This window comes from Anastrepha obliqua, chromosome 3 (genome assembly GCF_027943255.1).
Source record: "Anastrepha obliqua isolate idAnaObli1 chromosome 3, idAnaObli1_1.0, whole genome shotgun sequence".
In the NCBI taxonomy this organism is placed as follows: Eukaryota; Metazoa; Arthropoda; class Insecta; order Diptera; family Tephritidae; genus Anastrepha; species Anastrepha obliqua.
In genome coordinates this window covers 22,878,969-22,894,281 of record NC_072894.1, presented here as the reverse complement: position 1 = coordinate 22,894,281, position 15,313 = coordinate 22,878,969, and the positions used below count along the sequence as shown (strand labels likewise).

Sequence of the window (15,313 nt, the reverse complement as noted above, 5' to 3'; positions counted from 1 at the left end):
AAAAAATTGTACCGGATACGTATAAGTAAGTTTCATTTCCAAGTATAGCTACAAAATACCGTAACCGTTTATTTTTCATAGGTTGATCCACGAAAAGACCCCCGGAATGTGGTTTTAAAAAAATTGCCTTTGCACACTCAGTTAGAACCTGCAAATTTTGTGCCAAAACAGTTATCTTGTTTCCACTAGAATATTACTTGTCAGCCTTGTCAAAATATGGATCATAAGTCGATTGTTATGAAATCCATTCAAAATGCTGAACAAATTAATAATGAATAACGAACTCCTCCTCCTTTTAATAAATACAATACATAATAAAATAAATAATTGGCGCTTATGCCCTTTTTGAATGTTTGGCCAGGCTCCTCCTCCTATTTTTGGTGTGCGTCTTGATGTTGTTCCATAAATGGAGCAGCCAACAGTTTTAAGCCGACTCCGAAAGGCAAATTTTTTATGAGGAAATATTTCATGGCAGGAATAGTTTGGTGGCTAGACTTTCCCGTCGAAGGGCAGCCGCTATTAGAAAGAACTTTTTCAAACCATTTGAACGCTTTAAATTACAGTATTTAAATATCTAAACTTTTGGTTCTCAATTTTCTACTTGTCGCTTTTTAAGGTACTAACTATATTTATTAATTTGCTTAATTACGTTTAGGACTTTTTATTGTTTTAAACTGTCCCTTTTTAATTTAGGAATTTGGTAAGTAGAAAAGAGGGTCCACGCCTTTTCCGATGGGGTGGTAGGAGATGGCACGAACCCTTCCTCCCAGTCCACCGCCCAAATACTGCTTGGCTATAATGGATAATATAGCCAAAAGTAATTATAGTCGAGCTTCATGCGAATGCGTAACTATATTTTTTTCTTTAAAAACTTAAAATGTTAAAAAATACGAAAAACGAAATACACAATATTTCTTCAAGAATCTGTTATTTGTAGCAATTCAGTAAGTATACGTTTGGTATCTTCAGGAGTAGCTACTTTATGTGCTATTACGCGAGGATCAATAAAAATTTCGTAATCATTGCCGCCAGGTTCAGTCTTATCGCCAAAGAAATGAATTTCTTTAAAATTGTAATTCGCCTCGATGTAACGTAAGGAATACGTTTTATCCCATCCTTTTGGGAAAACATCAAAACTGATTTGTCCACCAATACTATACTGCAGATCAACATCTGCAAACTCTTTTTGAAGTACTTTTATCATATCTTCACGGACATTATGTGTTTTCTCGTACTCAACAAACATATTTCGCTCAGTTCGCGTACACTGTCTGCCCATTGGACAAACATTCAGCATGCCATTGCGGAATTCTATAAATGTTCCACGCTTAATGGGTAAATCCAATTCGGACAAATAACGAAGTACGAAATTGATAAAGCGCTTTAATGTTTGTTCTCCCAAATGTTTTACTATATTTTGTTTTCCAGCCTCCTTTCCGTGATCAATCTGCACTAAGCCATTTTCAGGAAATAGAAAATCAAAATGGTCAAGTATTTTATTGCCATTTAATTGTTCAAGCATTTTTTCCAAGTCAGATCCACCCACAGTTGCAATATGTGCCCGTGGTTTCACTTTGGAATAAATAAATTCTTCAAACTCCGGTTGGATATTGGAGCGTGGATATGTCAATGTACCATCAACATCAAAAAGCAGTAAAATCTCGTCTCTTTGTAAAGTTGTCGACATTTTATTCAATGGAATGTTTTTAATACTTTTTGTTTCCGAAATATAATAAACTTGTGCAAATAATAAGAATTATTAATATTTATGGCAATGTGTTATCAATCTATGACTACAATGTTTTCAACAATTACACGTATCCAATTGAAGAAGCTAATAGCTGATAACCAGCTGACTTTTGAGCAGTGTTGCCATTAGCCAAACTAAAGATACACTGAAAACTCAAATAAAAACTCATTCGCGATGATTCCGATAGGACGTCTTGAACGCTAAATGTTTGTTTATTCGCAGCTCTGACGTCATCAGTTGTCAAAATAAAGTATGGGTTTTCGGAAGGTGTCACCTTCTGCATACTGTGCTTACTGCTTTGGCTTTGTGTTTTGACATTTGTTATTTCAATTTTCATTATATGCATTTTCACAGATCCGGTGAAGTAAAAACATTTCAAACATAAATTGAAATTTTTTACTATTGTTTATTTATTTATTTATTTATTTATTATTATTAAAGTCAAACATACAACCGTAGGTTATTTTTACAATGATTGACCTTAAGAATAGTTTACATAAAAGGATTAACAGTAACATCAAAATTAAAATTAAAATTACAGTTTGTGGTAAAGAAGTAGAAGTTGGAGAAAGTATTAAAAAAGGAACGTAAGGTAAAAATAGTTGTAGTAGGAATAGGGATCAATTAGAAGAGAATTAAATAATGTTTGAGCTTACGAGTGTCTAACAGAAGAGAGATGTTCCATATGAGTTATAATATGTTCTCATTTAATCAGATGGTCTACTTTTCGTGCTTAACACCCAATCCGTAATTAAAAAGCGCGCTTTCCCATACAAAATTTCTCTCCCAAAATCTGAGATTATAAAATAATCCTAGATAATAACGATACTTTTTGACATACAACCCTGCGTTTTCTGTATTATCGATAATTATTGTTAAGAATGTAAGGAGAAACAGCAAAATTAAAAAATTAAATGAAATGAATGCCGGCAAAGAAAACAGGTCTGTTAACATAATTCTAATAAAATTTTGGTTAAATATTATTAACTAAATTAAAATAGCATGTGTCCATAAACGTGTGTCCTCTTATAAAATTTAATATTGAATGTGTATTGCTGCTATAATTTTTTGAAACCTCTCTTAACGTCATTTACGAATTTCCTTCAACTGTTTATTATCAACAGCCAATTACGCAATTAAATTAGCTATTTCTTCTCCTTGTATTTCCTTCATATCGTTATTAATAATTAAAAAAACCAAAAACACCGAAATATTCCACCAAAATAATTTCTATGAAGAAAACCCTCTCAAAGCAGTATTGACAGCTGATTGTCAATTTTGCTGGTAATCTGCCATATGTGAACGGTTAGATTAATTTGGTGGGTTTATAGGTGATTAATGCATGTGTACGGCATACGGCCGCCGTAGCCGAATGGGTTGGTGCGTGACTACCATTCGCAATTCACAGAGAGAACGTCGGTTCGAATCTCCGTGAAACACTAAAATTAAGAAAAACATTTTTCTAATAGCGGTCGCCCCTCGGCAGTCAATGGCAAACCTCCGAGTGTATTTCTGCCTTGAAAAAGCTCCTCATAAAAAAATATCTGCCGTTCGGAGTCGGCTTGAATTTTTAGGTCCCTCCATTTATGGAACAACATCAAGACGAACACAACAAATAGGAGGAGGAGCTCGACCAAACACCCAAAACTATTCATTGAAATTTATGATTACTTAATACTTTATAAATCACAAGCCGACTTCGGTGGAACAACTGATTTATGTATTTCTTGCGATTTGTTTTTGCTCTATCGAAGTCAGCTTGTGTAAATTCGCCTCGAATTTTTCTTACCTTTTCACTGACGTTCGCTGTCACCAGTTCATTGATGCGTTCACTGCCGCCATTCTAAACATTTTGTTGGGTGTGTCATTTCATTAGTTATCTATGTTTCATTAGTTGCAGTAAACAATATATTTAGGTGGTTTATTTTTTTAGGAAACATAGTGAACATGTTTAAAATATGTTTGCTAACTATTTTTCTATGCCTGCTGCAAGAGAAGTGCATAGGTAAGGAAATAAAATACATATTAACGTGAAAGTTAAGATGCCCCAAAACTAATAGGAAGAAGCAGCATTTCAATAATGACGCATTCAAAGGTGTAACTAACTAATGGGGCGTATCTTTATTTGAGCTCCTACATATTCATTAAATATATAATGAAGAAAAATGCAAACAAAGTGTTAGATTGCTAGGATTCCGCTTTACAAGAGTTGGATAGAATTTCGATATTTGCTCCACAGGTGGTTGACTGCCAATCTTTAATTAGGCGCAAGATTGGCTATAATAGAACTTGTATCTAAACGAATCTCTTATTCCCATTCGCAGATTCTCAGCACCACTATGAAAATGAAAAACAAGTGAAGAATCTAATTTGGTGCACGAAAAGCTTAGAAGAACAATATAAATGTCAGAACCTGACTGTTGCTATCGAACGAGATCGAGCCATTTTCGATGATGCATTTCTAAATTTGACGTGTTTTTTGGGGTACAGCGCCGATGAATGTATTCACCACATTGATCGCGACAAAGCTCATGTAACAACGCTTGATGCTGGCGACGTATTCTCTGCAGGTAGATACAAATCCCTAGTGCCCATAATGCAAGAGAAGTTTGTTGGAAATCTGACGAATTATCATGCTGTGGCTGTAATTAAAAAAGACACACTACAAGATGTCTACAGTTTGCGCGATCTGCGAAATAAACGTGCCTGCTTCCCGTGGGTGGGTAGCATGGCCGGATGGATTGTGCCTATATATACGGTAAACTTATACACTAATATGCCTGTTACTTGAAAGATAAGAGTGTGGTTTGTTGTACGTTTAGTTGCAACGTGACGGAGGGATGGAAATAGTGGACTGCAATAATCAAGTAAAGACGGCAGCAAACTACTTTAATAATTCTTGTGCCGTTTATTCATTGATCAACAAATACAATCCAATTGGCGATAATTCAGATAAGTATGTTTTATTCGCCAGTAATTAGTATAGCGATTGAGAAATTAAAAAAAAAAAAATTATTGGAAAATTTTTTGTTAATAGACTCTGTAGACTATGCACTGGTAAAATACCTGGCGGCAGGTGTTCAGCGAGAGATCCATACTATGGCTATGACGGCGCTTTCCGTTGTCTTCTGGAAGCAGGAGAGGTAGCTTTTTTACGCGACTTAACTGTTACAGAAATGTTACAAACTGATGAATTCAGTAAGTTCTATTAAATATAAAAATTTAAAACATAACTTCTTATTCTTCATAATTTTCATAATAAAATTAGAAAGCTTATCACCCGATCGATTTGAACTACTTTGTCGAGACGGCCGTCGCATGCCTGTAACCGAATATCGGCATTGCAACTGGGGTATAATTCCTTCCGATGCTATAGTTACTTCATCTGCTAGAAACTCACTTGAGCGAAAGAAATTTCAACAATTTTTGCGTCGCATAATTGAACTTTACTCAGATGCTTTGCGCGATGAAGCCGAACAGCAGAACTTGCGCGGTAATACGGAATATGGCAACAATAACTTCAATTACAATAACAATAATAACAAAGATCAGTACGGCAACCCTTATGGTGTAAATATCAATAACCCATATGACACATCCAATACATATAATCGAAATAGTTATGATGGTGGGAACAGCGGTTTTCGTAATGATCGCTTAGATTCGAGTTTCACAACAGAACGGAACTACGGAGAAGGTACCAACGAATCCATTTTGTATGAAAAGTTCAGGATATTTGAGTCACGACGGTATGGCAAGGCAAATCTAATGTTCCAAGTAAGTTATAATATTTAATAAAATAAAAGTACAATTTCAGTAAATTTTGTGGATATTTTTTGTGTAGGATTCGGCTCGTTCGTTATCTCCCATCGCAGAAGATGATCAATCCTTCAGTAAATATTTGCAAAATACCATGCAGTATATCTATGGCATACGTGAGTGTCCAGTACCAAGTATGACGCTATGTGTAACCTCTGATCCTGAACTAGAGAAATGCATCAAAATGAAGGTTTGCTTTTCAATATCTATTTATGGAGTTTATTAGAATATTCCTTATTTCTTAGACGGCATTAAAAGCTCAGCTCTTAAAACCTGAACTAATATGCAAGAAGGAGCACTCGCATATAAATTGCATGCAATGGATCCAATCTGGCAAAGCCGACATCACAGTATTCGACGCTGGTGATGTATATACCGGAGGTTTAAATTATGAATTGGTGCCTTTTATGTCTGAGGTTTATAATTTGGACGAGCCGGAGTATTATGTTGTAGCCGTTGCTAAGGAAGAAGATCCCGATACCGAACTGACTTATCTCAAAGGCAAATATACTTGTCACACTGGTATTAATACTGCGGCTGGTTGGACCTACCCAATGGCATTCCTTATTTCAAATGGATGGATACGCCCATATGGTTGTGATTCGGTGCGTGCTGCAGCCGAATACTTCACCAAATCTTGTGTACCAGGAGCTATAAGTAATGAATATAACACTGGCGTACCTTATGATAGCATGTGTGACCTTTGTCATGGCACAAGTTATCGGTATTGCAGACGTGATGCGTCCGAAGACTACTATGGTCACACAGGTGCATTCCGTTGCCTCGTGGAGGGAGGTGGTCATGTGGCTTTCATGAAGCACACAACCGTTATGGAGAGTACGGGTGGCAAACGCAAAGAGTGGTGGGCAAGAAATGCGCTTAATGACGATTTTGAACTGCTGTGCACTGATGGTAGGCGACCTAAATAATCATAACAAGACAAAAACATACCGTTCGTTTCTATTTACTAATTTAGGTACTCGAGCAGAACTGCAAGACTACAGGAAGTGTAATTTGGGTAAGGTAAAAGCCAATGCAATTGTAACGCGTGGTGGCGTCAACTACAATGAAACCCAAGTCAATGCATACATTAATTTACTAACCTACGCCCTACAACTGTATGGTCGAAAGGATGTCGATTCGTTCACATTCAGCATGTTTTCTTCACCGATGGGTTTTTACGACCTCATCTTCCAAGATGCAACGCGACAGTTGCGTGTCATACCACCCGAGCAACGACGGTATGATATATACTTGGGCAGCAACTTTATGCGTGCTCGCCGCATCACCGACTGTTATGCTGGGGCAGGCCAATTAGTTGCTTCATTGCCACTCTTTATCGCAATTAGTGCTGTACTACTAAGGGTTTGACGAATTCGAGTTGCCTCCAGTCTACATATCAAATATATATACAAAAATCAAAATATCCCAAAACTAGCGCTCTTACAAGCAAATAGTTAAGTATAAGCATTCCTCAGTAATTGTAATTAGTAATCAACTCCTTCAGTCCACAGGAAAGTGATTGTTGCTTTTTCCATTCCTTAGAAGTAAATTCAGAAGTAACTATTTTGCAATTCCATTACAAGGAATTATATTTTGCAATTGGAATTAATAATGTGCTAGCAATGTAAGTTTTTTCCAACATCTAGAATTGCAAGAGTACTTTAGTAGTTTTTTTTTTCAATTCCACAAAGGAATTATAAAAGTAATTGAGAAACCAAAAGTTAATTTACGAATGTGCAATGGGAAATTTTTATTGTTTTCAAAACTTGAAATCGAGTATTGATATATTTTATTTATTTATTTCATTATCAAGTTTATGAAACAAAAACTTTTTACAGATTATGTAACAATTATGATTAAACTAGGCCATCGAATTAAGAATATTAGTAAAAGTTGTTGTAGGGAAAGAAAAATCGAGGTCGGTGTAGCTAATGGGATTGAAAAAAATACTTCTAGGGCATTGAAAAAGTAATAAATTCCTTCGTTGTTGATTAGAAGCATTACATTCTCAAAGAAATCATTTTACGACCCAGCTCTGAGTACATATAAGCATAATAAATAGCGTATATGCGCGTACAAATTGTAAGCACAAGTTATTGAACAAAAATCTATGCTTTTATATATGTACACACATACATATGACGAATAAGCAACAAATATTTTTGCTGAATATAATTTCAATAGTCTGTAAGCATAAGTAGTGAGTGCCTTATATAGGTATAACATTCCGTCCAACGTTTACTATTGTAACAGAAAAGAATCTCTTAAAATAAATTTTAAATCAGAAGCAATTATAGCCCTACTATGAAAATTTATATTTTTTTTTAAATTTTAGTAAGAATTATGAACATGTTTTTTGAATATTTTTTTTAGCTTAAGAATGCAACAATATTCGCACAGCAGGGTCCACATTGCGATTCTCTTAATCACTGGGAGTTATCAGATGTCAAAAAATTGAATTTTTTGAGTGAGAAAAATATAGCGATAGAAAATAGGGCGACTAAGTAATTATTAAAACGTTATCAGATATATTTTTCCACTTTTTTTTATCATTCCATCCATTATTATTAACAATATACGAGAAAATACCAATTTATTTGACTGGGTACTTTTTTACCCATAGTATGTAAAAATATAAGCGAATTGTCTACATAATAATATTTAATTTTGTTGGAAAATTTCTCTTAATAAAATGTTTATAGCAAAACCATAAAACCTTATTATTTTGGTCTGAAAATTTTGGCTTGGTATCGTGGCTTATTACTCTGAGAGGCTACAAACTACTCAGAATACAAACGACATTCAAGACATAGTTGTGCCCCCACACTCGAAGCAACAGCAATTTCGTGATGAAAAGGAAAACTTGGTCCATTCTAATAGACAATTCTCCTCCCGTTGACGCCGTAGGGTTTTTATGTTGATATTTTGCGCACAATACAATTTCTACGAATTACCCATCCAACGCATTTGTAAGAAGTGGCCAGTGTCATTTATTACCACCTATACTAATAAAGGGTAATCAATTTAGAGGTATCTGATTTTAAATTGAAATAAAACATCGAAAAGTCAAATTGATTGTGTAATCTTTATTATTTTGTGTAGGACCATTCATGACTTTTATTTTTTAAAGATAACCCCTTCCAAAAGTTGGCCGTAATTCTGCCGTCCGTAAACACGAATTTTGAATGATTCGCTAGAGGGCTTTCGTCTGTATCTCGTGAATACATTTAGTAATGTTGGCTTCCAATGCCTCAATCGAAGCTGATTTATCCACAAAGCGTGATATCACACGATCTTGGAGGTCAATCCACTGGTCTGTGACGAGAGATAAATTTTTCACCGAAACGACGACGCAGTAAATCCATTGTTTCACGGGCTGTATGGCAAGCAGCGCCGTCTTGTTGGATCCAAATGTGTTTATGATGTGGAGATCACGGGGCTCAATTTTTGGAATCGAAAGGTCGTTTAGCATGACGTAATAGCGTTCGCCATTCGCAGCAAACGGTTGTTTTCAATGTCTTAAATGGCTTCGGGTTGCTCTTCAGTCCAAAAACAACAATTTTGCTTATTGCTCTTTCCATGATGAAATGTCAATGAATACTGAAAAAATTATGAATTTAGTTTCAAAAACCCAAACCCAAAAAACCCCTATCGGAAAAAGTACCCCCAATCTGAACACCCTTTACAATAATTACTCATAGATCAACGCCACCAAATGTTCGGCTGTATTTGAAAATCACTCGTAGCTGCGGCAACCGAATTAATGTATTGGTTTCGTGGTTCAATCGCTTGGGCGTTGGCCGTAGGCTAATGGTTATTATGTTATGGAGGATTGTGGTTTGATAACCAGGGAGTTATGGCTCCTGAATTACATGGCTAAGCTGAGAATGATGTTAGTTGATAAAAGTGGCAGTAAAAAAAAAACAGTTTGTTCGATCAGATTTCTATTATTGCACATATTAAATGTTTTTTTTTCGTATTTTGTACGGATCATAATCTTTGATCGGCGTGCGGAAAGCTATCAAAATACATCCTTCCTCTGATGGGATACTTATTTTTATTTATTTTATTTAAAATTTTTTTATTAGTAAACTGAGCTGTAGCGCCAATTGATGAAGTAGATTGCAGAAAATGCAGTGCTAGCAGCAGAGGCTTCCTGCTGACTGGTGACATGTGTTGAGTGAGATACGACGGAGTGGGGTACGGGGTACGGTGCACTAGAAAGGACTAGTTTACTGGGGCGATAGCCCTTGGTCGGGAAAAACCCGAGTCATTCCGGTAACGTAGAATCGGCTGCCATGGGAATGTACGACGGAGTACTATAGGTCGGTGCTCTTTACAAATTTGTATATTTTGGGCATATTGACTTCTCTGGCGTACATATTTTTAATGGGAGATGATCCCTGGGCAGTAATCTGAAAATAGGAGAAGAACGATTCACGTGCGTTGCGGTGAAATCTCGTTCCAAAATCTGCAGGATTTAGCGAGCCGGTAGCCTATTTGTGGTGCGCTTCTTAATATTTTCCCACAAATGCATGGACCTACAGATTTATGCCGCATCCGCACAGCAGATGCTTTTTATGAGTAGCCTTTTTCAACTGTGTCTCTTATCTGGTGTCATATGCTCGGGGTTTCAAACCCGTCCACTTCCGAACGGTAGTCACGCACCAACCTATTCGACTATGGGATCCGCCGATAGGCAAAAAAGATACTTATTATATTTTCTGTGATCTGAAGCTTTCCATGCCTTCGAATGCGTTATGGTAGCCCAATGCCGTTTACCGGTAACGAAACGTCAATATTGTTGCCTGTAATTTAAGTCTTCAGATGATCGTCTGGCCTCCTCTCAGAAGTCTTCATTCCAACTCGTGCCAAATGTATAGTAAATTGCGTTTCGTCGGGATACGTCTTCCTTGTAACAGCTCCGGGTCAATTTGGACATAATGTGATAACAAGCTTCAGCTCGTCTCGCTCCGTATCCCATTGCATGCCGATAGCCTTTTATTATTATTTCAAGTTAAACCCGACTTGTAGTGAATGTAATTTGCGGTTTGGACAAGTATCTTCTTGTCAGAAAATCACCTCCTACAGAGAACTCGAAGGCATTATTATTCTTCACATATTGGGCTGCATACGGAGAAAACATCGATATCAGAGCTTTCCGTACATAGAGATCTCAGGGGAATATTTGTCCTCAAGCTTAACACTCTTCCCTATCCGTTGCTCAAACTTGATAACGAATTTAATAAATTTTAAATATGGCTATTTAAACAGGTAGATTAATTATCGCAATCTGATTCGATAATTCCCCATATGAGATTATCACTTTAGTTTAACTGGAAAGCATAGCATTGAACAACCGACCCTTAATGGAAAAAGTAATCGACTTTAGAGAATTACCATTTTTTTACAGTGTGGTTGCATTGTTTTGCTTTTGCTTTTATTTGACATTTAAGCATTTTCGTTCATTAACTCCGTCGGATCAGATACTATTGCGGTTGCTCCGGATATTTTGCTTTCCATTCAAAAATTACGAGTTCGGTTTAGGACGTAGACAATAGGTGGGAAACGCAGATTTTAAAGCACGCATTCTACACCACCAACCCAACAACCGGACTTATGCAATTGTTTATAAAATTATTGTTGGAAATTCAAACTCTAGTCTTCCCGGTTTCAAATCATCGTACTGTGCTTCTCTCTGCAGCTGATTTCGTCTTGTTTATTTAAACGCCTTTAACTGTGTTGCGTTGGCAAATAACTTGAATTTCAACTTTTAATTGAGTGAAGCACAGTGAACTAAATAATTTGAGAAAATGTCCATTAACCTACGAACTGTGTACGCGTTTGCAAGGGAAATGTATCCAAAGAAGTCTTCAACACCAGTACAATATGGCACCGCTGGATTTCGTGGCAAGTAAGTGTAAAAATAAATATATTTTTCAAATGCTATGCTTTTCTGATCAATGCAAGCAAACTATTCCCTTTTTTTTTGGTTTAACGTGTGCAAGATAAATTAGTGAATTTATTGTCGGTGTTGGCCTCCTCCTAGATATGAATATAATAGCATCCGCGTTAACCATAATATGTGCATATATATACATATATACTTATATATATGTACGTACATGTTTGTTCTCCCGCACGTTCCCATGTCAAGATTTTTATTTATAGAATTTGTTTTATTGTAAATATGTGGTATAAATTATATATTCCGCAACACCTTTCTTACATAAAAACCCTCTGGATTGTAAAACGAACCCTATCCTATCGCTTACTTGCCCTCATTTCTCGCAAAAAGTTGACAAAAAGGCAAAAAAAAAGTTTTTTTTCTTTTGTATGGGAAGGGCTCTATTGCTTAAAGGTTAAAGCACGCATGTATGTACATATATACATTGTATTTATGAGAGTAAATACATTTACATACCCACACTTATTTATATACAGTAACTGCAGTGGTCTGCCAAAAAAAAGCGTAATTTGTAATAGAAAAAAGTACAATTCCACTCCGTAGTACTGATATAAATTTCTATGTCCGTAGAATTTTTTGTCTGACAGCCAATTTCATTGAATTATTGAACCAAAGAACATTGAGGCCAAGCAGCCACAAACTGGGGCGTTGTGTGCAGGTGAATCACAGCTGGTCGTATTCCTATGTATTTCATGAGTTGAATCACCTGCCACCCATTACTGCCCACTTCTCTTTCTTTTGCAACGGAGAAATATATGTATGTTTGTACATTGGGTTTATAAAACCTTTCCTGCATACTTCTACAAATGTAGGTATGTACATGCATATGAGCATATGTATATGCATGTTCATACGTTCAACATTGCCAAATTTCTATTCCTTTCTTTTATTTGTTCTCATAATATTTCTTTTTCACAACTCCATAAAAAAGACTTCAAGGCAAAAAATTAAATTACTAGATCGTCTACCGCATTTGAAGAGATGTTATATTGGTAAAGTTTTTGCGACAGTGTTAGTAATGAACGCTTTGTTAACGTATGTAAGCTTTGCATGCCAACATACACTTAATATTCTTAATCTGTTGTCTTTTGGCTGGGCTCAATTAAGAGTGTTTCCTTTTTTATATATGAAAGTGCATATAATGCAAGGAACGATATAAGCATGTACAACAATTACATTTTGTATATAAACATTTGACTTTCATATAATTTGCTGAAGGGTGTGCTTTATCAGGCAATTATCTTTCCGTGTAAATAAAAGTAAAATAATAGGAACAATGCCACTGATAAACCAATACAAGTTTGTTGAGCATTACACTGAACAAACTATATAGTAGTTTTTAATTATTTAACTGTATTTATTCTTTTTCAGAGCTGAATTCCTAGATAGTATAATGTATCGTATGGGTGTCTTGGCTACACTACGTTCTCGTATTCGTGGCGGTGCTGTTATAGGTGTCATGGTTACTGCCTCACACAATCCGGAGCCGGACAATGGAGTCAAATTAATAGATCCAAAGGGTGAAATGCTAGAGGCCAGCTGGGAATCTATCGCCACTGATTTGGCCAACGTTGAGGACAGTGAACTGGAAGCGCATGTTGCGAAAATTATAAGCGATAATAAAATCGATGTAGGTTCATCGTCGAATGTTTTTGTCGGAATGGATAATCGCTATCATAGTCCACGTCTTCTAAAAGCTGTAGCTGATGGAGTTATTGCGCTGAAAGGAAATGTGCGTGAGTTCGGTATTGTAACTACTCCCATGCTGCACTTTTTTGTAGTGGCAGCTAATACGAGAGGATTATATGGGCAACCTACCGAGGAGGGCTATTACCGAAAGCTTATCACTGCGTTTGAGACTTTACGTGGAGGAAAGCTGGAGAATGGCAATTATCGTAATAAGCTAGTATTCGATGGTGCAAATGGTGTAGGTGCACGCAAGATGCTCCAGTTCCTCAAGCGTATGCATAATTCCCTGCAGGTAGACGTAATTAACAAGGGTGATGGAAAGATCAATGAGAATTGTGGTGCTGACTATGTGAAATTGAAGCAAGTGGTGCCTACAGGCATGCCAATTGTGGAACCATTTACGCGCTGCGTGAGCGTAGACGGTGATGCCGACCGTGTCGTATACTTCTTCACCGACGATGCAGGTCAATTCAGACTATTGGATGGCGATAGAATTGCCACGTTAGTGGCCGATTTTCTAATGGATATGGTGAAGCGTTGCGGGCTTAATCTGAGTATGGGTTTGGTGCAAACGGCGTACGCCAATGGAGGTTCGACCGATTATATTTCCAATACCTTAAAAGTACCAGTGGCTTGTGTACCCACGGGCGTAAAACACCTCCATCATAAAGCCCTACAATACGACATTGGTGTATATTTTGAAGCGAACGGCCACGGTACTGTTATTTTCAGTGAAAATGCTAAAAGTCTGATAAAGGCATCATCCGAAATGAGCGCCGATGCGAAATCGTTAATGCAAATTATGGATCTCATCAACGAAACTGTAGGTGATGCTATTTCCGATATGCTTCTGGTCGAAACGATACTAAACCACAAGGGTTGGGACGTGAAAGACTGGCTTGCGACGTACGATGATTTGCCCAATCTACAATTGAAGATCAAAGTTCAGGATCGTAATTTGATTACAACAACCGATGCGGAGCGAGTTTGTGTTACACCAGTAGGTCTGCAAGAGGCCATCGACAAGGTTGTGGCCAACTACAAACGTGGCCGCGCATTTGTACGACCATCAGGAACAGAAGATGTTGTTCGCGTTTATGCAGAAGCTGCTACAAAGGATGTAATAACTTTATACTCAAAAACAAAACATTTATTTGATCTGTCTTTATTTTCTTTCAGGAAACTGAGAGTCTTGCCTATGAGGTGGGAAGTTTAGTGCAACAGTTGGCAGGCGGCGTGGGACCTGAGCTTATACATCCTGGAAAAATAATTAGTGCTCATATCTAAATTCAAAGTAATGTTTCGTACACCCTGCCGTCTATGCAAAAAGTTCTAAAATAATCATGATATACAACGATATCTTGTCTAAAGTTTACTTATATTACTTACTTGCCTTCTTTATGATTAGTTAGTAAAAATAATATTTACAAAACCGTTTGTCTCTTTTTCAATAGTTTGTTTGTTGCTGCAAAGCATAACTCGATTTTACTACTTCATCTTTATATGCAATAGTGCGATTAAAACTGCCTTTAGACTTTTTAAAAGTAAAATACAATCTTATATTCATTACAGATATATGATATGTTGAATTATTTGTGCATAAGTGTATATACACAGATTGATGTGTTCAATCAAAATAATGCCTTTTTTAATTTATGTGCATATTTAGTGTGCTTACGTCTGCAACCAAAAGATTGCACGCATCTCTTTTACATTGAAATTGTTTTGTTATCGTATTTATTTTAGGTAATAAAATGCATAAGTAAAATAAAAATGTTAACGACATTGTTTGTGTTTTTTAGTTATTCTGTAAATTTAAGTCCGCTTCTGTATTCAAAATATTTTAAAAATTTTATATTTTATTTTAAGCAATAATTATTTTAAAGTACGTAACACGATGGAGCAAAAAACAGTATTTTGGTTTGTTTCAAATTATAGACAATTACAGCAAAAGTATTTCATTATATAGATAATTGTAACATTTAGTTGCTTACCTTATTTTTCATGACTGCAAAACATTTCTTTTTCATAGAATCGACATTAAGGTAGATCGATTGTGCTGGCCTCTCCATAACCTTTATTCT

At 36.3% G+C, this 15,313-nt stretch overlaps 3 protein-coding genes across 3 annotated transcripts; 2 read left to right on the top strand and 1 right to left on the bottom strand.

Annotated features, from left to right (window-relative positions):
- Window positions 1-833: 833 nt before the first annotated feature.
- LOC129240684 (phosphomannomutase) lies at window positions 834-1,819 on the bottom strand. The gene has a single exon (XM_054876620.1). It carries the CDS (start codon window positions 1,685-1,687, stop codon window positions 917-919), a length of 771 nt encoding a protein of 256 aa, XP_054732595.1. The 5' UTR covers window positions 1,688-1,819; the 3' UTR covers window positions 834-916.
- A 1,822-nt stretch (window positions 1,820-3,641) lies between these two features.
- Window positions 3,642-8,258, top strand: LOC129240682 (melanotransferrin). The gene is made up of 8 exons (XM_054876619.1): window positions 3,642-3,755; window positions 4,075-4,508; window positions 4,573-4,706; window positions 4,788-4,948; window positions 5,019-5,527; window positions 5,595-5,759; window positions 5,815-6,481; window positions 6,546-8,258. The coding sequence occupies exons 1-8, from the start codon at window positions 3,698-3,700 to the stop codon at window positions 6,938-6,940; spliced, it is 2,523 nt and encodes an 840-aa protein (XP_054732594.1). The 5' UTR covers window positions 3,642-3,697; the 3' UTR covers window positions 6,941-8,258.
- A 2,775-nt stretch (window positions 8,259-11,033) lies between these two features.
- LOC129241465 (phosphoacetylglucosamine mutase) lies at window positions 11,034-15,014 on the top strand. The gene is made up of 3 exons (XM_054877798.1): window positions 11,034-11,486; window positions 12,912-14,349; window positions 14,409-15,014. The coding sequence occupies exons 1-3, from the start codon at window positions 11,386-11,388 to the stop codon at window positions 14,514-14,516; spliced, it is 1,647 nt and encodes a 548-aa protein (XP_054733773.1). The 5' UTR covers window positions 11,034-11,385; the 3' UTR covers window positions 14,517-15,014.
- The last annotated feature ends 299 nt before the right edge of the window (window positions 15,015-15,313 follow it).